Here is a 24215-nt window from a genome sequence, read left to right as displayed (position 1 = left end):
CAGAAAAATCGGAACAGGTTGAAAAATATGACCAAAACAGAATATAAAGATATCAACGAAGCACCTGAAGAGAATAATTTAATCTTTTCTGTACTTCTAAACACTCCAAATATACAACAAAATGCATTTAAGGGCTAAAAAAGTGCATTTAGCATTATATGTCCCCTTTAAAACCACTGCTTATGGTGATATAGTCCCTAAAAATCAGCAACAAAATCTTGAAATAGCTTTAAAAGAGATTGATTGGAGTGAAGTCCTGCAAAGCGAAAACATAGAGAGAGGCTCTGAGTACTTTTTGGGAAATATTAAAGAAGTGTTTGAGTTGTTTACTAGAAGGGGACGGTTAATAAAATAATAGGGAACACGTTGCCCTGGGTTAACAATGAATGTAGGAAATTTGATGAAGGATATAGATCAGATCCTTAAAAAAATCACTGAATTCTGGTCTTTTAACTGATCGATATAAATACACTTCTATGAGGAATAAAGTAATACAGACTTTATGAAAGGCTAAAGCCAGTTTTTTTATGAACATTATTGAGGGGTCAAAAGGCATGTGAAAAAAATCTGGCAAACCATTAATACATTAGCAGGAAAACAAAAGAACATTGATAAAAGTTTTGAACTTAAAATTAACAACATTTTAGTAAATTATTCTTTATAGCCACTAATTTTAATGCACATTTTATGAATTCAGTTGATGAATTAACCCAGCTTTTTACCATAAAAGATGTTACTTATAGACCTATTCAATTTGATCAACCAATTTTTCGAAATAGATGAAATAACTGAGTTAGAAGTAGCACATATTATTGATGCTTTAAAAAGCTCCAAAGCAAAGGACGCCAATGGGCTTGATACAACATTTTTAAAATCAAATAAAGATTCTTTAGTATGCCCAATAAAACACATGGTAAACTTGTCCTTCAGCCAAGCAGTTGCTCCATCTGTGGCTACAGTTGTCCCAATTTACAAATCTGGAGATAAATCAAATTTGAAAAATTATAGGCCAATTAGTATCCTTCCGATTATATCTAAGGTAGCAGAAAAATGGGTAGCTAATCTTTTGACTAATCATCTAAACAAGGGTTTTACTTCTTTATATCCAATGCAATTTGGTTTTCGCAGTAATTATTCAACAGATTCAGCAAACTGTTTGTTTGTTGAGAAAGTGAAATGCTTATTAGATAAGAATGCGTGTGTTGGTGCTGTCTTTTTCTGCTGTGTTGAGCATCAGGTGCTTTTATATAAACTAACAAATTTACATTTTTCAGAGGAAGCAATACTTTGGATAAAATCTTATCTTCTAAATGGGAAACAATGTGTATGTATTGATGGTATAAAATCTTCTTGCATTGCTGATAACAGATTCTTAAACATGAGAATGAGGATAAATGTTGAAATGAATGATCCACACTACAAAATGGAAATGCACAATGTTTCTGCTTATTGTTGACAATACACAATCACATATTCCAAACAGGAATGGCCTTAAATGAGAAATCTTTCAAGGATTATTTTGCATAGATGTAAACTTTTTGTGTCCAGAGGCAAATGAGCAATTTATATATTAGCATTAAAGATTGGTTTCAGCAACTTGTTTCTTTCTTGAGTTAATCAATGTTTTTGGCACTAATCAGTTCAATTAAAGTTCAATTGTTCACTCATAAAGACAGTCACTTGTCGCCACCTACTGGCTTAATGATGCAAATTAAAGGGATAGTTCACCTTGATTAAGCTCATTATACAAAGGAAATAATATTACAGATCTAGACAAATTGAGTTGCTTATAGTTAAAAGAATGTCATGAACGATCATTTAGGCTAGATGTAGGCCAATTTTTCACATTTTGGTCACAAAATATTTATATATTTTTTATGACTCGAGTCAGTTTTGATGACTTGGCAATATTGCTAAAATGTTAGAATATTAATAATGAAAAATGAGTAGGGCTACGCCAAAATGCATAACATTTATGTAACCTACAAAGGAATACAAAAGCCCCGACATAGAGTTTTGACGCAGCTTCGCCGCATTTGCGCGTGATTGAAGAGTGCGCGCCGCGAGCAAACGGCTGACACGACAGGTAGTTTTTCGACAGAAGACTGTGCGGCGGTGCTGACTGCGTTATTTTTTTAATTGCTATGAGAATGTTTGCTGTTGCGCGCAAATCCTGGAGATGAACTTGGATAGGCTTAAATCGCTCACGTGGTGCGTCTCTGTGAGAGAGACAGATTTCAACAATCACCAGTCAGAGACAGCAGCAAAGCTATAGCACAATGAAATTAGGCAACTTATGATTTCGGGGGGTTTACATAAGCTATTGTCCGGTTTCATATTTGTCAGTCAACTTTTCAAAATACATTCGGGGCTACACTCAAAACATTCGGGGCTGAAGCCCCGGCAAAATCGGCTGACGCCACCTCTGATACAGGTCAGGTACAAATCCAGTTTGAACAGTTTTTACTTCTGTGAAAATAATACAAATAAAAAACATGCAAACATGAGCAATCCTCCAACACTTAAAACGAATAAATAAAAAAGCCCTTGGGTTTCAAGGTTTGGATTCAGCTGAATGTGCATTTACCAGAATGATCCGAACTAAATCTGAAAATAAAGTTGCATATAAAACACCAAGGGCCTCATTTATAAAACGTTTGTGCACAGCTTTGACCTTAAAGTGTGCGTACGCTAAAATCCACGCCAACGATCATATTTATAAAAAAAATGGATGTCTTTGACATGGAAAAGTTCTCAGCTTCACGTCAGGGTTCAATCAGACGTACGCACTTTTCCCTGTGGCAGAGAACTGCAGGTGTGTGGAAATCTAAGTAATTCTCGGCGCTCGTCATTCATGGGTCCGCAGTGAGTGGTGTGTGTGGCCCTCAGTATCTGTACACGTGGTATGTGCTGATCCATGAGGACGGGAACACCCAGGCCGGGAATCTCTTCAGGAACGAGTCCAGCTGCTCGGAGCGCTGGTCTGAACCGGAGAAGTAATGAGCTGAGACGGCCAGAGAGATCAAGCCCTCGTCAGGAGACGCGTCTGAGGACTCGGGCGGCTGAAGACGAGAAACACACATCAACACACACAATAAACACCTCCACGCTCCTCATGTTAAATCTGTGGTTCTTTAGCTCAAGTCCACCTCAATCTCAAACCAAAAGTTCCAGACAGGAGCGTCGAGGCCGTGAGAGTAATCTATGAAGTATACTCCGCTGGGGTCGTAGTGCAGCTTCCCGTCGCCCAATTCCCAGGACATCAGAAACGCGCCGGCGCTGAGCTTTACGTACAGAGACATGTGACTCGGACCTGAGCGAGAACAACAGGAGACGCTGAACATGTGGACATTATTCATCATTAATAAACACAGAGATTATTCATCATTAATAAACACAGAGAGTGAACTAAACCAGTCAAACACACTCACTGGATTATTTAACGCTGCTGATTATTTCATTATTTCATTGTATTCTCTAAAAATCAAGGCAAATATTTGTATGGATGGATGGATAAAAAGTTTAATAAATAGCTAATACAAATGTATATATGCATGTATTTTATAAAATAAGGATTTTTTTTTTAATTAAATAAATGCAACAAATTAAAGAAATATGCTATATATACAGACATGTATTATATATTTTAAACAGCAGCTTTAATTATTAAAAAACAGTTTTTGAAGAATAGTCATCAACAGTCATTATTCTTTTTGATATTTATTTATACATGTGTGTTTTTTTATATATTATCATGTGATTATTTATTCTTTTTAATATAGTTATTAAATTTATTATTTGCATAATTATACAACTTGTTAAAATGTTAATACTTTATCAACATAAAATTGCAACTAGTAATCAATCTAAATATTAGTAATTTGTATTTGTTGTACTAGTTAAAAAATGGTAAAATTTGTAATATATTAATTTAAACTAAAAGCAGATTTAATAATTTAAAAACTGCTTTTGAAAAACAGTCATCTGTAACTAACGATTATTTTGGTAATCGAGTAATCGGACAATTATTTCAACGACTAATCGGTAATTCATTTTTATGGGTGGTTAGAAAAATGGACCTAAGCAAACAACAGCCTTTTACATTACTTAAAATACATTATTACAATAACAAGGAAATACTAATTGGTTTAAATAAAGTATCAAAAGCAAGTAATAATATCTCTTTAAAAATAGATAATGTAATACACACATTAAAAACAATAATCTTATGTACATTATAAATCTGTCAGACATCACTCCCATTTGGTTCCTGATGAAATGAGGCTGAACTCTCACCTTTGACCTCAAAGGTCATGTTAACGGTTCCCCATTTAGTCTTCTGTCTGGATAAGAGCTGGAAGTCCAGCGGAGCGTCAGGAGAGACTTCAGGAGCTGGAAGATACCAGTTCTCCCTGAAGCAACGAGAGAAAGACGTCACGAGGTTCATGAACTACATCCCCCAATCCTCCGACACCACACACTCACGTGATGGAGAACCATGGGAAGGGGCAGTAGTGATGCTGACAGTGTGTGTGGACGCTGTCGTTGATCTCCGGGATATGAGGAGTGATGTGCTGCATGCCGGTGTAATCCAGACTGTTGATCCAGAATCCCGAGTCTGAGCTCTGCAGAGATCCGTCCAGCGCGTGGAACCTGCGTGTGATGTGCTGAACACGAACACACACACACACACACACACACACACACACACACACACACACACACACACACACACACACACACACACACACATATCATTGGACTTAGACACATTTTACTGAAGAATTCATCTAAAGTGCTTTAAAAAAACAACAACAACAACAAAAAAAAACCCATAAGATTAATATCTGTACACAGCAAAAACTCCAGTGTAAAATTAACTCTTCTAGGATTATATGTATATATACCACACTCAAAAGTGTTAAAGTTAAAACATGAGTGTTAAATGAACACTGAAGCAGTGTTAAAGTTAATGAGATAATTGAGTGACGATTGACCATTATTATTACATGGCTTGGCTGAATTCCAATGTAGAATGCGGTCTGTTATTTCTTTATAACAGACCGCTGCGGAGTATAAAAGACCGTTGCCATGAAAAACAGCGCGTTGCTATGGACGCGGAACGGACTATTTTCTTTGGCGGAAGCAATACAATCGTTTTTAAATCAATAAACTCCTTTTTAAATCAATAATTCGTGTCAAATTATTTATTTATTTTGTAGGTAGCCATGTAATAAGCGGGATAATGTATAGAGAGGCGGTCGTTATAGCGAATAACAAGCCCTTCAGGCTGTCAAGACCCCTCCGCTTCGCGTCGGGGTCTCGTTCAGCCTGTCGGGCTTGTTATTCGCTATAACAACCGCCTCTCTATACATTATCCCTTACTTGATGAACACCTGCTGTTAACAAGCAGAATCAATGAAGGAGAAAATCACAAACTTTAAAGTCACCATTATGATGATCAGTATGATTGAGAAAAAGAAGAAAGCACATAAACATTTGAAATGGGCCGTTATTGTGACAGCAATATGATACAATTTTAAAATATGTAGGTTATTTACAACATTAAAAATACAACCCAAGCAGCTTTGTTACCTCATGTAAATAAGACGCTGCATTATCTTGTTTCCATATTTTTAAAATGAAATCCTTTTCAGATAAAAAAAAAAAGAACTAAATAATAAATAGAACATTATTTTCCTATTAAATCAATTATTATTGCATGTATATGACATTTTATTTACAGCAATCATGCGAATGACCACATGATCCCCGTCCGCAGGTTCATATGATCACAAAACTCGCAATAAATCACCATCCGAATGCATGAGTTTTATCACTGAGGTGCCATGCAGATGTATTATTACAGACATCCACATGAGAAACAGCTACTGTTTATTTGAACACTTTAACACTCTTGAGTGTGGTCTCACAGGTTTTGCTGTGTAGTTCTTGACTCTGCTTGACTCAGTTCATTACTGCAAACACTATTTAAACAAGGATTTATCCTGGATTATTCCTCTGAACCAGTGATGTGTTTTGTTTATGATTGAGACACTATTACACAGGCCCGGGGTGGGTAATCAGGAGAATTCCCTTTGGGCCGCTTCCCTTTTGGGCCGGTCGAGGAAATATATATTTTTTTTTTCACACGTTCCGCATTCTGACACCGCAGCGCTCAGCCTCTGAATGGGTTGTACCATGTGAGGGAGTTCTCCCCTCCCCTCCTATAGAGTTGGTTGGGTCCATAGCCCGTCTTTTCCAAAACGTTTTCTCAGGCACCGCCGGCGCCTACTGATAGCTGGGCCGGCCCTACAGTAACGGTACGCGTCAGGGAGGATGGATGGGAGGAAGAGGCCAGGAGGTATGGAAGCTTGTTTCCGCCACAGAATAAAACATTTTAAAAGATAATTGCGACTTTTTATCTCACAATTGCGAGTTTACATCTCGCAATTCTAACTTTATTTCTCAGAATTGTGAGATATAAAGTCAGAATTGCGTGAAATTAAGTCGCAATTGCGTATTATAAAGTCAGAATTGTGAGATATAAAGTCAGAATTGCGTGAATTAAAGTCACAATTGCGTGAAATAAAGTCCGAATTACAAGATATAAAGTAAGAACTGCAAGATATAAAGTCAGAATTGTGTGAAATAAAGTTGCAATTGCTTCTAAAGTCTAAGTGAATTATTATTTAACCTTTAGATTATTTGCTGAACCATGGTATTAACACAAACTACACAATAGTAAGAGCTGAACTGTTGCTTCATTTATCCAATTTGAAAAAGTGCTGATTTGGAATTCCACCATGGAAAAAGTGGGCCGGTTTTGGGCCTGAAACTCCAGGGCTGAAAAGTGGCCCCACTCCGGCCCTGCTATTACAGTATTTATTAGTTAGAAAATTATTAGAAAAATTGAGTTTTTATTTTTATATTTTCTGTTTCATTTAAATTTTAGTTAACGTTTTAGTCATTTCATTGTTTGTTTGTCTTTTTAAATATGTCTTTATAGTTTTTATGGTAGTTAACATGAACTAACAATGATAAATACTTCTACAACATTTTTTTAATCTTAACGTTAACCTCAACATTTACTAATACATAATTAAGATCAAAAGTTGCATCTCTTAACATTAATTAATGCATTGTGAATTAACATGAACATTTTTATTAACATTGAAAAAGATTAATAAATGCTGTAATATTACATTGCACATTGTTAGTTCATGTTAGTTAATGTATAACTAATATTAGCTAATACCTTATTGTAAAGCAATACCATTTTTATAAACGTTTTAAACTAAATTAAATTAAAATATATATAAAAACAAACTTACTTCCAGCTAATGCTTATTTTATTTCCCGACAGGACAGTATGTTGTGGTTTGAGTTTGAGTGAACTCTAATAATGGTACCTGAACAAAGACTCGTTTGGGTCGCGGGCTGGACGGGTCACCAGAATATGGGAAGAACAGACCAGAGCAGACCAGAACAAACATCAGCGTGAACACTGACCCCAGAACAGCCAACACACACTTCGTGCTGCGCCACAGATAGATGAAATGCATCTGGAGAGAGAGAGAGAGAGAGAGAGAGAGAGAGAGAGAGAGAGAGAGAGAGAGAGAGAGAGAGAGAGAGAGAGAGAGAGAGAGAGAGAGAGAGAGAGAGAGAGAGAGAGAGATGTATTTTCTTTAATTACATTTATTTTTGTAATATTGATTTATTTGTGTAAATAAATATAGTCTTTTTTTGGTGAGATATGAGTTCCTTTCTTTTGTTTTTTGATCACCCTTGCTTGAAGGAACAGTTACCATGGTTGCACATATTTATAAACCAATATTAAAAATTAATTAATGTTGAAAAAATATCAATTTGCAAGTTTTCTTCTGTAAATTCTTTAGTAAATTCCAGTCCCAACATGATGACAGGCGAGATTGCTCCCCTCTTGTTCCCGTTAAAAGTCAACCCATTCTCCGATACTTGTCCGAGAGAAATGATGTTCCTATACTGACAACAAGAACGCGGGACATTCAAAAACACTTAATGTGGCTTAATGTTCTAAGACAGTGATATTGGAGGACCAAATTCAGTATTCACCTTATTACCGTAATAAAGCATATGTAGCTTCTTAAGCAAACGAGCCCATAATATGAATGCAATCAATTATCCTACGTTAAGCATTTTCTTTATAACGGCTTTCCATAGGGAGAAAACTATGTCTTTCCACTTTGTTTACAGTGCTGTTATCTTACTGTAGATGCTGTTGATGACAAGGACATGTGCGAGAAAATAGTTCCCCCCGGTTGTTGTTTTAGTACATTAACACACGTAAAGCGCTTTAGAATTTAGTAATGCGTCCGTAACATATTGCTTTCAATGAGAACTGAGAGACATTTCAATAATATATTGGGATATAATTTTTTGATTTTGTCATCTATTTGCAATTTGAACACTTGGCTACATCTAGCGTAGCCTATAATCAACCTTTACAATTTCTCCACAAAAAACAATATAAAACACCTAACAGCCAGACAAAAGAGTCACAGTAATTTAAGTCATTTTGGCCTTTATCTATCTATCTATCTATCTATCTATCTATCTATCTATCTATCTATCTATCTATATAAAACAGAGTGAAAAGCAAAGGGATTTGATCGAGACCACAAGCTCAATAACATGGAGCGCTAAACAGGAAGCATATTAAAAAACAAGATGTATATCATTTAATATTATTTTTCATAAAAAAATAATCTCGTATAAGGAAAATACGCTTGTATCTGCTGATTCTATTAATCAGTGTTAAAATAAAATAAAAAACAAGAAACTGCATCTTCCATATTTCATTTCTGGTTTAAAAAAGGAAAAAAGAATGGACGCAAAAGTACACGAAACCTAAGATGATTTAATCTCTGGTTGTCATACTTTGAATGTTTGAATTTAAAGGTTTGAATTTTGAATGTTTACATTTACTGTGTTACAGTTAGTCTGTATGACTCACAAAATAGGAAGACAGAATCACGGTTGCCAGGGTAACAATTGACCCCATGAAGAAGTCGGGTCGGATTCCCCTGGTTCCACTGCGGCCCTGGATGGGTGTAAACATCTCGCAAACCGCCCAGATGATGAACATGATGTGCACGTATGGTAAGGCAAGACCCACCAGGTACAGGACGGTGTACAACAGAGATGCTCCTGCACACACACACACACACACACACACACACACACACACACACACACACATACACACACACGTTACTAGATCATGAATGACCTCATTTAAACATCAGTGCCCTGATTTCTGCCCTTTGACCCCATTCTGAGCTAAACTACTGCAGACCTGAAACACCACAAAAGGATGGCAGAATAAAAGTCCAGTTTTAAAACACATATTCTAAAGTAATTTTGACCAGTTCTACTAAACAATTTAAAAACTAATTTTGTGCATTTTTAATACAAATATATAAAAAAAAATGCTAAAATTATTTTAAGTCTGTTTTATATTTGCATACAACATTATATATTACACAAAAAACAATCCAGAATCAAGTAATTGCCTTTTGTGTTGACATTGTACTGAAGCCAAAGCAAATGACTGGAATTTAACTTTGTATCATGGTGATTGTCACTTTCAGTTTCATGTATTTTATTTTGTTATTCTCAGAGTCATGTTTCCTGGTTCCTTATCATGTTTCCCATGTTTATGTGTCACTTTCTGATTGGTTCATTGTTTGATTGTTCACAGGTGTTTTTTGTTGTCATTCAAGAAATATGCGAGATCAAATATGCGGTTCAAGTCAAACAAGCCTAGTAACATGGCAAATATGAGGGCTTGAATACACAAAGACTAATGACAACAAGAACAAGTCGAACAAGCCTACTTTGTTGTGTATTGAAGTTTGAATGCTGGTCCATGTTCCAGGGTTATGGTTTCTAGTCAAGGATCTAGGTCATGTTTATTTTGTGTTTCATGCTTAACTCATGGTTTATGTTTCACATTTGTTGGATAATCACCATTATAATAAACTGTATTTGGGTCCTGTGCATCATGATTTTCATCTGCTTCCATGTCAGCATTGTTACAGTGAGAGCATATCATTTTGTCTACACAGTATTAATCTGTATACCGAACAAAAACATTTTCACTTATTTAAAAATATATTTTTATAGCACTTAAAAAAGCAACAACAAAAAAATCATAATATACAATTAATATCTTAAACAACCACGACAGCTGTAAAAAGAAATATGCTTCAAATACACCAAAATAAGCTAAATCTCAGAGGAATAATGTAGACCAGGGATAGGCAACTTCAGTCCTGCAGGGCCACTGTCCTGCAGAGTTTAGCTTCAGCCCTGATAAAACCCACCTGCCTGTATCTATCTAGTAATCCTGAAAACATTGATTGCCTTGTTCAGGTGTGTTTAATTAGGGTTGGAGCTGAACTCTGCAGGACAGTGGCCCTCCAGGACCGAAGTTGCCTATCCTTGATGTAGACACACAATGTTTTACTGTACTGATAACAGTCCACTAGTGGAGACGGGGCGAGTGAATGTGAATCAGGTGTGTGTGTGGCGTGACCTCTGACCTTTGGTTCTGATGAGCATTCTGAGAAGCACTTTACTGACGAGCGGAAACACCACCATCATCATAGGCACGTACGCCGAACACAAGCCATGCACAGTGAGGAAGAGCAGCAAACAACACCACAACAGCAGACTGACGTCGAAGAAGAGCTCGGCCAGATCCACGCGACTCGCGCTCCGAACACACTGAGAGAGATAGAGAGAGAGAGAGAGAGAGAGAGAGAGAGAGAGATCAGCTGATTTGCTTCTCTTACTAAACATACTGTGACCTCAGATAGCAATTAAAAAGTTCTTCTAACTCAGTCAGGTAATAAGTAGAAAGGAAGGCAGACATGAAGGCGTGTTTGAACTCATCCCAGTTGCTTATCTTTAACTTTCCAGGAGTTTTTCTCCTGGACCTGCTAGCACTGCATTGATTGTGGCTAGCGGCTCCACATCCATGAGTGGTCAGAGCAACAGGAAGTTTTCACACTTTTCAATGTACTCCAAAACATCACAGTTTTCACGGTTTTGACCAAAGGTAGGAAACTCTAGGTTGATAGGAGGCTTGGGTGTCGACGACGATTGACTATCAAATGTCCACAAAAAGAGAAAAAGTATTATCTGCTGGTTCCAGGCCCCACAGAAACACAGGTTGTCCTCCAGCTGAAAGAGGATAGTCCGGGAAAAATATTCCAGGCTAGTGCGTCTACTTGTAAAGCAGCTCAAAAGTCTAATACTCCATGACTCTTTTTCTCAGAGATCCTCTTTTTGGACCAAAAGCTCTGGAGTTAGGAAGCCAAAAGCGTGCCACCACACCACAATCAAAATGGCCGCCCTTTCCCTCTTATGGGCTTGCCCATCATAATAAAAGTCTTTAGTGACCAACAAAAGTCCCCTAATTCCCCCTAAGTGAGCATTGTATAGTGTCGCAGTGTAAGCTATACAATAAGAAATAAAGCAACCAATCAGTCGAACGTACAAAGTCAACGCTCTAGTAGGCTACAACGGTACAGTTAAATAGCCTAAATATATAAAGTCATGAAAATTCACTTTGCCCTATAACGATATTGATTGCCTGGATCTCACAACTCTGAAAACGTCAGATCAAACTTTCAAATAGGCGCCATCTTTATAAATAAAGCACTGAGCTTTAAACAACTACATTCTCGCCCGAAAACTACATTTCGTGAATACAACAACAGTCGTATTTTTGGTCCCATTTTATATTAAGTGGCTTTAAGTACTATGTACTTACATTGAAATGAATAATTTGATAAAATGTACTCATTGTGTAACTACATGCTTTTACATTGTACTTACATTTTAAAAAATCCTGCATGTAATTACAGCTGTAATTCATTTATGTAATTACATTTGTAATTACACAGTTGACCCTTCCCTTACACCTTAACTCCCCCTTAAACCACACCTGTCCCTAACCTTACCCGTATCACACCTCAATAGCAGCAAAAGTGTTTTACAATACAACATGAATACAATAAGTACATTGTACTTATTTTTTGATGTAATTACATAGTACTTAAAGCCACTTAATATAAAGTGGGACCGTATTTTTAAATGACACGGGAGATGCATTCTGGGATACCTGGCTGTTCAAGAACACATTGGGGATTTGAACTGTATTGGTATATGTTTTGTCCCCTAACTCACCCTGTAGTACAGGCTCTTGGCCAGCGTGTGTATCAGCAGGATCATGCCAGCGGCGGCGGATCCGTACAGAGAGACGGCAGCGTAGAAGTGTGTGTACCAGAACATGGAGCGACCCATGAGTGTGACGAGCAGAGCCACGAGCAGAACCGTCAGCAGAGCCATGACCCAGCTCAGGAGCACCACACACACCGCACACACCAGATCACGGGTGTACCGACAGCCTGCAGCAATACACACACGCGCCAGATCACGCGTGCACCGACAGCCTGCAGCAAAACACACACACACGTTACATCAGTGCTTTATAGAGGCTAACATCCAATACATCAGTATGAAGCTTCACTCATTCATGTCTTATACTCCCCTTTAGATGATGCTCGACACACAACTGAACAGATTCATGATATCACACAGCTTATCAGTTATCAGCGATAACATCATTTATTAAAAAATAAAAAAACTCATAGCAGAAATTAAAATACTCATAAAAACACAGAAACTTCAATAAATATAGACAACAATATTTTCCAAAATATAATAAAATATTCTATAATATTTAAGTATAATGCATATTATCAGCATTTTAGAAATATAGCAATTATATAAGCCTTCTGATGTTCGATAAAAAATACAGGTAGTTCTTCTTTTAAAAAATGCCCATTAATGTCATTTCTGAATAAAACCATTCAGCGATATCATAAAATAAACACAACCGATGTCTGGTCATGTGACCATCACGTACCCACAGCGCTGCTCAACACGCACTTCCAGCCCAGGTAGATCACCGTGGCGACGGCAAACACACAGTTGATGATGGTGCCGGCGCGAGCGGAATACGCCACCATCGTCAATCCCAGCAGGTCGAAGAACACCATGTTACCATGGCGATGCTCCGAGGAATCCGACAGCTCATCCGACATCACCAGGTGCTTGAGCACAGACAGAATGTTGTCGCCTAGTGACCGAGAGAAACAGGAAGTCCATCATTCTCAAAACAACTGATAGGTAAAGCAAAACACACATTCACACCAGTTCACACTATCATATCATTAAATAGAGTGAAGGTTATGTGTATTTGGCGTGTTGTCCGAAAAGGAAGTTAATTATCTGAACGTGCTCCTCCCGAACTTTATTACAGTTTTTCTCAATTGTGTACACACAAATCCTGGTACTTGAGACACAATGACCACAACATGTAACTCATTCACCAACCCCCTGAACCAATTCTGCTAAACTACAAGCACAATTCCTGCTTTACACTTAAACTGCAGATCTAAAACACACCTTTTTCAAAACACTACACACAATTCTCTGCTTTTGGCACAATTTTCATGCAGAAAATCTCTTGTTTTCACAAGGAACACACTGCCATTCAAATATGCACACTGACTCTTCACATGGGCAAACACCCCTCACACAGTTTTACAATTAGCAATCAGAGCTTTAGCATAAAAGGGCAACAGGTCAGCTCTTCAATGGGGCAATGGATGCCAACATTAAACCATTTTTTTTTTACTGTAACTGTATACAGTCAGTTCTTCTGTATGTAGACCACTGTATGTCCAACTTTGTGTTGGTTGGGATGTACACTGTGTACATTGTTTTTGTGGGAAAAATAAATATATTTGTTACCGTGTATTTGTGTGTTCTGAGTATAAAAACAATATTCTCAAATATTTTATAACACACTTATGTATGTACTGTCTGTAGTAAGTGTAACACTGAACAAAAAAAAGGCCTAAGACATTATGATGAATGGAGAAGAAGTGTTTTCCATTCATCATAGTGTTTTACACTGAGCACATCAGTGTTCAACTGGTTCTTATAAATGTCTATTCATATGATGGTTTGTGTGTGTCATTTGAAAACAAAATACCATTTTGAGCAGAAATAACATTTTTTTTAATGTAAAGTTTCATTTTGCAGCAGAATTGAGGGGTTTTGCCCATTGTGTGTGTGTTTTTTTTGATTTGTGTGTAGAGTTCTGAGAATATGAGGCATGCTTTCAGAAAATGTGTGTAAACAATTGAGAAAAACTGTAATAAAACATAAATTAATGTCTGCAATTCACTCATCTTTATGGATTGTAAGGGGAAACCAGATCCGGATCCAGACCCAGATATAAGATACAGATACTTGTAGAATAATAAAAAAAAGTAAAAACTATTGCACTTATTTTATTTTTATTGAAAAAAAAAAGTGTGTGTGTGTGTGTCTGTGTGTGAGATTGTGTGTGTTTGTGTCTGTGTGTGAGAGTGTGTGTGTTTGTGTGTGTGTGTGTGTGCGAGTGTGAGTGTGTGTGTGTGTGTGTGTGTGTGTGTGTGTGTGTGTGTGTGTGTATGGGATCTTCTCTCCCTCCTCATCTGGAGTGCCTTGAGCAGAACATCAGCTCAGATCTTCACTCTTACTCTCTCAGAAGCAGATGTTTTATTCCTCAGGTCCTCATATGAGCCTGTGGATCAGAAATCATGAGTCTCACCTGCTCTCTGGATGGAGTCGATGTGGATTCGCTCCGGAGTGTCATATTTAGTGTGATAGAGGTAACCGTTCTCTATGAACGCAAGATCAATCCCTGTAGAAGAAGAAGAAGAAGAAGTCTTTAACATGATGAGAATCTCACAGTCTCGATAAAAACTCCTGATTTTATTATAACTTTTCTTTTTATATTAACAATACATCACTTAATGAAATACGTGTTATTACTGTAAATTTAAGTTTAATCTCTAACTTGTTAATACTGTATTGTTGTATGTCAAAGTTCTGCCAATCAGAGCTGCTGTTTTTTGTTTTGTTTTGTTTTTTGACCATAACTTCCACAGATGTTTTACAGTGTGCATTCCATACCAGGAATATTCCCGAAGTCCCTGAAGATGCGGAAGTCTGTGTCTGAGGGAATGAATCCGCTCTGGAAAAGCTCCTGACCGATGACTGAGGCGAACGGGTGAACAGCGGCTTGCACATACGCCTGGACCAGCCACGGGTTCTCTGGACCTGACACACACACAGGCTCATTCTTCATCATTTACTCACACTCATGTTCAGATGTTTGACAGAATGATCACGCTGCTTTTTTCCATATCATAGAAGTGAATGTGAACAGAACATTTGTGTTGCACAGAGAAAAACAGCTGCGTTTACATGGACACTTATAATCAGATTGATGGCTCAATCGGACTAAAAAACCTTCATGTAAACACCTTAATCGATCTGATTGAGCTCGATCCGAATGAAATTTCGATAGGATTGAAAGGGGTGGTTTATTCCTTTTGTAATGCGATCAAGAGAACATGTAAACACTTGATCGGATTGGAAACCGAAACTGCACCAAAACAGTGCAGATTATCCTGCTGCAGGCGTTCAGCTCTGATACACACAGGTGTGTGTGGAGTGTTTACCTGTCTGAAACACCAACTCTTTCCCTCCCACTCCTGCTGCCTCCAGGTTCACAAACGCTCGCACCTGCTGAGCCCAGGGATGCTGGGTAATGAAGCCGTGACTCCCCTGAGAGAGAGACAGATGTTAACAGAGATAAAAATACACCTTAACATGCATGAGTGTGTGTGTGTGTGTGTGTGTGTGTGTGTGTGGCAAACACACAGTGAGACCATGAATGATGAAAGTGATGTGAGCGATTCACATCAAACCGCCTGAACACATTTCACTAAGATAATCACATGCTCGCTGAGGTCATCGTGCTTGGACAACTTCTGCCCCCTGTCATCCAGGCCGCGTCACCCTCTCTGTCTGCTGGCTATCTGATGTTCTCCGCGAACTTCACTCTAAACTCAGGGCTGCAGAGAGGAAGTGGTGCAAATCAAAAGATCCTACTGACCTTGGTCTTTATCAATCCCTTCTCTCTTCCTTCTCTGCTGATGTCTCTACTGCTAAAATTACTTACTATCACAACAAAATGAACAATTCTTCTGACTCTCACAAAACATTCTCCTCTCTTCTCAACCCTCCTCCATCAAGTCATGTAAAGTCACCTTTATTTATATAGTGCTTTTTACAATAAAGATTGTATCAAAGCAGATTCACAGTGACAACATGAAAATAATACAACAAAGTTGTTTCTAGAAGAAAATTGCATCATCGTCCACCTTAAGTAAGGCAGATCAATAATATTGTTGAATATTAAATGTCTCCAACTAAGCAAGCCAAAGCAACAGCGGCAAGGAACCAAAACTCCATCAGTGACAGAATGGAGAAAAAAAACCTTGGGAGAACCCAGGCTCAGTCGGAGGGCCAGTTCTCCTCTAGCCAACGAACGAACAGTGTATGATTATGATTCGGGCAGCATTACAGGTCAGAAGTCAGATTGCGTGTGGTCCCATCCAACCCAACACTTCATCACAACTTCTCCATTCAGCTAGACTCGTCATCCATAACTCCATTAAGGTCAGCCAGGAACCTTGGAGTTGTAATTGATGATCAATTGAACTTCACAGACCACATTTCTAGAACTGCCCGGTCATGTAGATTTGCCTTATACAACATTAGGAGGATCAGGCCCTTCCTTTCGGAGCTACACAACTCCTTGTCCAAGCGCTAGTTCTATGCAGATTGGACTATTGTAATGCTCTCCTGGCTGGTCTTCCAGCTTGCTCTGTCAAACCTCTGCGACTGATCCAGATGCTGCAGCTAGAGTGGTCTTTAACGAGCTGAAGAGAGCACACGTCACTCCTCTCATAAACCTGCACTGGTTGCCAGTCTGCTAAATAATTAAATGTAAATGTCAAAGGTCAGCCGTGCCGTGACCTCTCACCAGCAGCCCGCTCTCCTCTGCCCCATTGAACAGGAAGATGACGCCGTGTTTGAGTGGTGTGGAGAGATTGGCCAGAGAACGTAAAACCTCCAACATCACTGAACAGCTGACGGCGTCATCACTGGCTCCTGAAACACACACACACACACACACACACACACACACACACACACACACACACACATGTTATTGATCAAACAGTACCTGCAATTATTACTGATACACTAGAGTAAAGCATGCAAACAAATCTAGAAACATGATTCAAAGAAAAAAATAAAACATGCTATGGATACAAATCCATAAAACCATTAATTATAAGCAAGATGCTGATAATGCAGATACAAAAATACAATTTAATCATGTCAATCAAATGCATTCAAATCATAACTGACTGGGATTTAACATAAATCCAAATATGAAAGAACAACAACACTGTTGTGAAACTCAAACAAAATCACATTCTGACTAAAACCACAACACCTATAAAGGATATGCGTGTGACGTCACCATTGGCCGGAGTCACTGCGGTCACGCCCACTGAGTGGCAGAAAGACTGAGTGGCAGAAACAGTGAACAACATTTGTTTTCAGCGTGAATGCCGCGAAAAACACACAAAACACATCTAAATTGGAAAGAGCTTTGCGATTGACTGTATAAAGAGAATATAATAATTCGGATAGATGTTGACCAGTAAGCTGGTGTGTGGTGGGCGTTCTGGCGCAATATGGCTGCCGTCGCATCATCCAAGTGGATGCTGCACATTGGTGGTGGTTGAGGAGATTCCCCCCTCTATGTAAAGCGCTTTGAGGTCTCAGAAAAGCGCTATATAAATGTAATGAATAATTATTAGTATTATGTTGATAAATAATAAACAAACTAAAAGAGAACAAATTAGAGCAAACAACTTCTCCAGAGAACTACGTTCCACCAGAAGTACCAATGCCCAAACTCTCCACCCATAAATTAATCAACTAACAGTGATGTCTACAGCCAATCACATTCTGAGGTCGTACCTGTGGAAGACAGGGCCGTAACAATATATATAACATTGATATAAGTGATCACCCGGATTTAGACCTACCAATATTGTATGTATATAAAGTGATAAGTAAATGTGGATAGGAGCAGGCTTCACTCGAGTATACTTATCAACTTTAAGAGTGCTGGCCTAGATAATTATAATCATAAATTAAAATCATAACATTTTATGTATATAAAGCGTTCACAGGCAGATTTGCTTAATGTATTTCTCCGGCATCGAAATCAGGCACATATAAATGTCAGGAAACATGATTCCTGGCTGCATGTCAATATTTTAGAAAGTTCAGTAACTTTAGTAAGTTGTAAGGAACACTATATCGAGTCCAAGCTTTAGTTTAAACTGGTTATCGTTCATTTTACTTGCGTTTTCACAGTTTCCCCTATTAAATCCAGTCAGGCAGCAGCTCTTCTGCCACTCAGTCCGGCTGAAGGGGGAGTGATCCGGCGGGAAAGTGACGTCAGTGCATAACCTCTATTAAGCACTCATGCATATGCATCTTTTGCATGCAGACATCAGCAAATCTGATCACTGAGACTCACACACACTTGATGTTCCTGCTTTTCACTTTCACTTCCTGGTTTTCTAAGGATCAGAATTTCACAACACAGATGATCATGTCAGAGTGTGATAGGAAATAACGCACTGTATGTGTAACAGAGGCCAGCTAGTAAGAGCTGTGTGTAAACCTCACTCCCCTGATCTCAAGAGAGGGGCTCGAGTGACTGCGGTCTTTAGCCTCCCACGCCGGAGACCCGAGTTTGATTCACACACAGAGCGGGGGGAGTAGGACCTGACGTGTTACATATGCATAAATAATGCAAACAATGTAACATGCCTGTCCATATACACCCAACATCAGACACAAAACAGTGAAAAATAAGAAAGTCATGAGATCTGACTCAAAGATCACTGACTCCAAACACAATGAAACTGCTCGATCTGATCACTGTCACTGCAAACTAAACAAACAAAATGTGAGATAAAGGTCACGCATTAATAAATACAGAGCATTATCTGTTCATGAAATCATGTCACAATTCCTCAACATAATTTCTCATGAGTCAAACAACAGCCTGTCCTTTAGATTCCCAATCACAAATGAGATCTTTAACATCTCAGTTATTTCTCCCATGCAGCGATGAGATTAAACTGAAGTCTCCCATGTCTCATGTTTCTCCTCAATCTTCTGAGAAAAAGACAAAGAAATTTCCACAGTGTCTTAAACTGCTCAGATTTGCAATAAAAAGTTAGGGATCTCAATATAAAATCATTTCCAATCTCCAAATTAATTTTACAGCTCCAGACTCTCGCCGGATCATGACGAGAGACTCATTTGAGACATTTTTCTCCCACTTAAGGAGAAACAAATATAAATACTTAATGTGACTCTCACTTATGTTTCATTTCAAGTCTCAAGTGAGCAACTTCTGAGCAATAACATTTTATTAACTATTTCACTTAATGAAGCTTCATAATTCTCACTGCAAGAAACTAGTAGCAACATATTGATACTTAAGACATAAAGTAGATATTCTATCAAAGTTTAAACTTAAATGAGACGTAACTGAGATCTCCATTAATTCTCACAAACTCTGAAGGAGGAATTAAGGAAGAAGCATAACTTCATTAAAGCACATAAACTCAAAGATGTGCGTTGATGTGTGAAGCATTGTAGAAACACACCCGGGCTGTCGGCCACCGTGTCGAAGTGGCAGTTAGCGAGCATGAAGTGCTTTGCGCCGCTCTTGGGCTCGAGCTTGACGGCGATGTTGGTCAGGCGGTCGTAGCGGCTGATGAAGCTGTAGTATTCGATGGTGCCGCTGGGCCGCTGGACGTCCACTGTGATGGAGTGAGAGCCAGCTTCACTCTCAGACCGGATCTGCTGGATCTGATCCTGAAGGTAGTTCACCGTGATCTCGATCTCTGGGCTTCCCATGGTCCGCGGCCCGACGCTGGTGATCTGATCCAAATGCATCCTGATGCACATCATAACACATAACTTTACACACGTGAGCACAACTCTAGATGCTGCTCTGTTTTTATTTTACTGTTATTATTATAGTTTTGTTCCTATTGAGTTACTGCAGTGAAGCCAAGTTGTATTGCACCTGTGTATAATGACAATAAAGACTATTCGTTTCTACTCTATTCTACTCTCATATCATACTTTATTCTGCTCAATTCTATTCTAGTCTGTTCTATCCTACTTTATTCTGCTCTATTCTATTCTATTCTATTCTATTCTATTCTACTCTCTTCTATTCTATTCTATTATTTATGGATGTATGAAACATTTACAATAAGATGAAAAACATTCATTTAGAAACATGAATTTTCAATTAATGCCAACTTTAAGCATCATTAGAGATATCTGCAGTATGACAAATACAAATAATACTGTTGTATGTTAAGGGTGGTTTTGGGGTTGTCCAATAGGGGGCGGTGACGCACCGTGTTTGTGGGCTGTAGCACTGTTAAAAGCAGAGAAGAACATGCCATGTGGGGTGTGCTTGTGTGTATCTGGCTACAGAGATGAGTCCTAATAAAGAGAGACCATTCTGAAGTTCCCGTTGTTTATGAGTTTTCCCTTGGAATCTACGATACAACAAATACTGCAAATGTCCTCTTATTTTAATGTTCATAAACTGTTAATAGTTTAACATTACAGCATGTGTTAATATCTCCCCCTTTCTAATCTAGGGATGCATTGAATCCAGATTTGTTGGGGTTCGGCCGAATACCGAATCCACTGGTTAAGATTCTCCCGAATCCGAATACCGAATCCTCAGTCCATTAACACAGCAAACACATTAATGAAGTAAACAACGTCCACAGCAGTGTAGCCTATTTTTCATTTTATTTTATTTTAACTGTAAAAAAAAAAGAAAAAAAAAAAAAGAATAATGGTCGTCTGGTTAACACAGGTTTTTAGCTGTGAACCCTTTGTCTGTAGATTCCTTCATGCACAACTCGTATTTCGGTTTCATACGCAAATGTTTTAACAGCGGCGATGTTGTGTATTGTTTAGGGTCATTCCTTGCCACCACGAGACAAATCGGCATTGCAAATTGAACATGTAGCTCGACTTGAATCACCTTCTTTTGACTGAAAGCACTGCCAAACAACACTTTTTTCTGCTAACGATCGAGTTCCACTTTCACTTTCACTTTCACTGCATTCGAACGTTCCACATACGTAATCAACGGCAGCGTGACGTCGACCAGCGTAGCGCGCGTAGTGAAGCCTAGGGTTCGGTTCGGTGGAAAGAAAATTCTAAGGTTCGATAGAAACCGAACCCCGTCAAAAAAGCCCAATATTCGGCCGAATCCGAATCCTGGATTCGGTGCATATTAGGCCTACTGATGTTTTAAACCTCATGTTATTAAGTTACAATTAATCACTTATATTATTTTACCATGGCTTGGAAGATACATTTTGTTTTCTTGTTTTAAGAAATACAAGGCATTGATAGGCTACCTTTTTAAGAAAATAAAATAAAGTCATGCTTAACACAAAAATGAAAGTAGCTATAATCATGCAATAGCCTACTATAGTAAGGCACCTGATAGGCTGTACTGGTAAAGTGTACCTGGCCCGGGTGGCGTTGAAGTGTCCTGTGCTTCTGCTGCTGATGATGAGCTGCTGGACTGAGATCAGAACCAGACCCCACATCAGACTCAGGAACCCGAGCAGCAGAACCACAGCGCAACTCTCGCGCAGAAACTCTCTCTTCACTGCCGGCTTGTGTTCGCGGCTCCGGGGGCCGTTCAGCGCGGCCTCCTCATCGCCACCGTCCGGCTCCTGGCTCTCCTGGGTCTGGTTCTGGTTCTGCTGGGTTCTGATTCTGCGGACAGTAGAGTCTCTCTCGCTCATCTGCATACTGTCTGGATTGTTCATTAGATCTAAGGTCTGCTCTGTTCAGAAACAAACGTATCATAAATCCTTCTTGAAAGCTTGTTTCTTCATTCTCCACTGATCGCTGATTCTTTATTTCTTTTGTTTGGACACAAAAGAGTCAGTTTGACAGAAAAGAGGAATAACGAGTGTTTTCCTGGTTAGTGTAGTAAGAGGGTGGAGTTAATGATCACTCCCACAAGTGATCATTACAGATTATTAAAGGACAAGTTCGGTATTTTACACTTAAAGCCCTGTTTACAGATCGTTTCTGATGAAATAGAACGGTTAAGATTATTTGGACACATGCTGCATGTCCCGAGAATTTTAGGTTTCTTTCGTTTCTCCCCCACAGAATGGCAGCCTATGGGCACTGGAACAATCCTTCCAAAAAACGCATTAAACTTTCGTTTACAAAGACGTGAAACTCACCGAGTGGGTCAGGGGTGTTCACTGATATGCTCACACAAAAATCGCTGCAAAAGATGCTTTCCAACAGGTTTTATCGTAGTTTTTGTCAAACTCAAAAAAAAAATAAAAATAAAAAAAAATTAGCCTATTATTATTATTAGCCTAACCATAGCAAAAGTAAAAATTTTAAATGTTAATTTTTCATCTCTATTTTTGGTGGGAATTTTTTTCTATTTTTAACTCGCAGGGTTTAAATCCCAGTTGCTCAGGTATGTTGTCACACCGCGTTAAAATGATATAACTATTCTATTCTATTCTATTCTATTCTATTCTATTCTATTCTATTCTATCGATAAACCATGAGAACAAGGTGAATAAAGACTGAGAGTCAATATTCATAAAGTATTTATGTTTATGTTTTCTGCTGTGTTCATTGTCAAACTCAAAAATTATTTTATTTTTAATTATTAAAAAATATAATTATTTTATATGAAAAAGTTAATTGTATTTTGAAGTTTTGTTAGATCAGATAGCATTTTAATCCGTCATATCTCATATGGTTATGATGTATAACCTATGGGGCATGTTGTCACATTTCACTTCCATTCTTTCGGGATATATGAAGTAAAAAGTACACACTGTTAATAAAACAAAACCACATAATTGTGGCATGATTTCAATGGAAAATTACATGACATTACATAAAAACAACTAAAACTCAACTACATCTATTGCACTATATCCTAGTGCAATTTTGTATATCTATCATTTTACAGTGCTATGTGTAAACTTATAATAATGGATTGCAATAATAGCCTACTATAATGGATAATAATAGCACTAATGTAGAACCAGTCGGGGTGCTTGGCGCCCTGGATCGTAATAGCCCACCAATATGGACGTGGTCAGAGGCTATATATTGGCGAGACTCGCTTCGTACTTCAGGTTTAAACAATCCAAGCACAGTAGCACGGCAGCTACGCAATACTCGTTCCCTCTTCTCAGGGAACTGAGGTTACGTTTAGTAACCGAGTAGAACGAGAGGTCTCTCGTATTGCGTAAGCATACGGTATGGGAACCCCTTGCAAAACGCCGTGCCTGCTGACTTCGCTTACCGCGACCAAGCATATATGTATGAATCACAGAGAAGCATAATCCTAATATGAGCCGGTGAAAAACGGGCTTCATATATTGGATAACAAGGAATCTAGTTTAAGGTATAAGGGGTATATATAGTGGTCAGCTAGAGCGGTGCCAGATGTAAGCATAATCCTGATAACAAGTACTGTTCTCAGAAGCGCTGATAAAGCTGTGAAGCAGATTTGAGGAAGTGAAACATGGTATCGAAATGTTCAGCGTTTCCTTGTAGCTCAGAGTGTTGTAATGGACTCTCTTGTCTAGTGTTTAGTGATGTTATCATCCTAGGTCCCCCCTATTTTTTTATTTTTCTTTCTTTTTTTAAAAATTGAAAATCAGTAATAATCTTTTTTTTTTTTTTTTTTTTTTTAAATAGCAGTTACTGCCAAACATACTCCTGTTTTCTGTAATATTGACCAAGACATAGTCCTGTTCTGAATCGTCTGTTTCCACATTGTCTGGTTCAGAGTCATCCTGATAGAAATCACTCTCCGAAAAAAAGATATGTACCTTTAAGGCGGCAACCTTCCGGTCTCTCTTGTGAAGCCGATACAGAAGTAACTTAAACTGCAGTTCATCGACTGGCCACTAGAGAGAGGCTGCAAAAGAGAGTCAGTTCCACATTGAGGAAGTGTCTAGTAGAGACTGTGAAACATGGTGTCCAAATGTTCAGCGTTTCCTTGTAGCTCAGAGTGTGGTAATGGACTCTCTTGTCTAGTGTTTAGTGCT

General features: G+C 38.4%; 1 protein-coding gene across 1 annotated transcript; it reads right to left on the bottom strand.

Moving 5' to 3' along the window:
- Nucleotides 1–508: 508 nt before the first annotated feature.
- LOC307162130 (endoplasmic reticulum metallopeptidase 1-like) lies at nt 509–22176 on the bottom strand. Its single transcript, XM_079877223.1, has 15 exons — nt 21634–22176; nt 19728–20020; nt 17003–17130; nt 15633–15738; nt 15082–15228; nt 14717–14809; nt 12980–13192; nt 12238–12503; nt 10587–10770; nt 8996–9189; nt 7413–7565; nt 4486–4667; nt 4297–4412; nt 3150–3313; nt 509–3062 (listed from the first exon to the last, which is right to left on the bottom strand). Exons 1-15 carry the CDS (start codon nt 21939–21941, stop codon nt 2886–2888), a joined length of 2724 nt encoding a protein of 907 aa, XP_079733349.1. The 5' UTR covers nt 21942–22176; the 3' UTR covers nt 509–2885.
- Nucleotides 22177–24215: the final 2039 nt, after the last annotated feature.

Source organism: Squalius cephalus (assembly GCF_949319135.1).
Source record: "Squalius cephalus genome assembly, chromosome: 1".
In the NCBI taxonomy this organism is placed as follows: Eukaryota; Metazoa; Chordata; class Actinopteri; order Cypriniformes; family Leuciscidae; genus Squalius; species Squalius cephalus.
The sequence above is the reverse complement of the archived record's forward strand: the minus strand, read 5'-3'. Positions and strand labels throughout refer to the sequence as shown.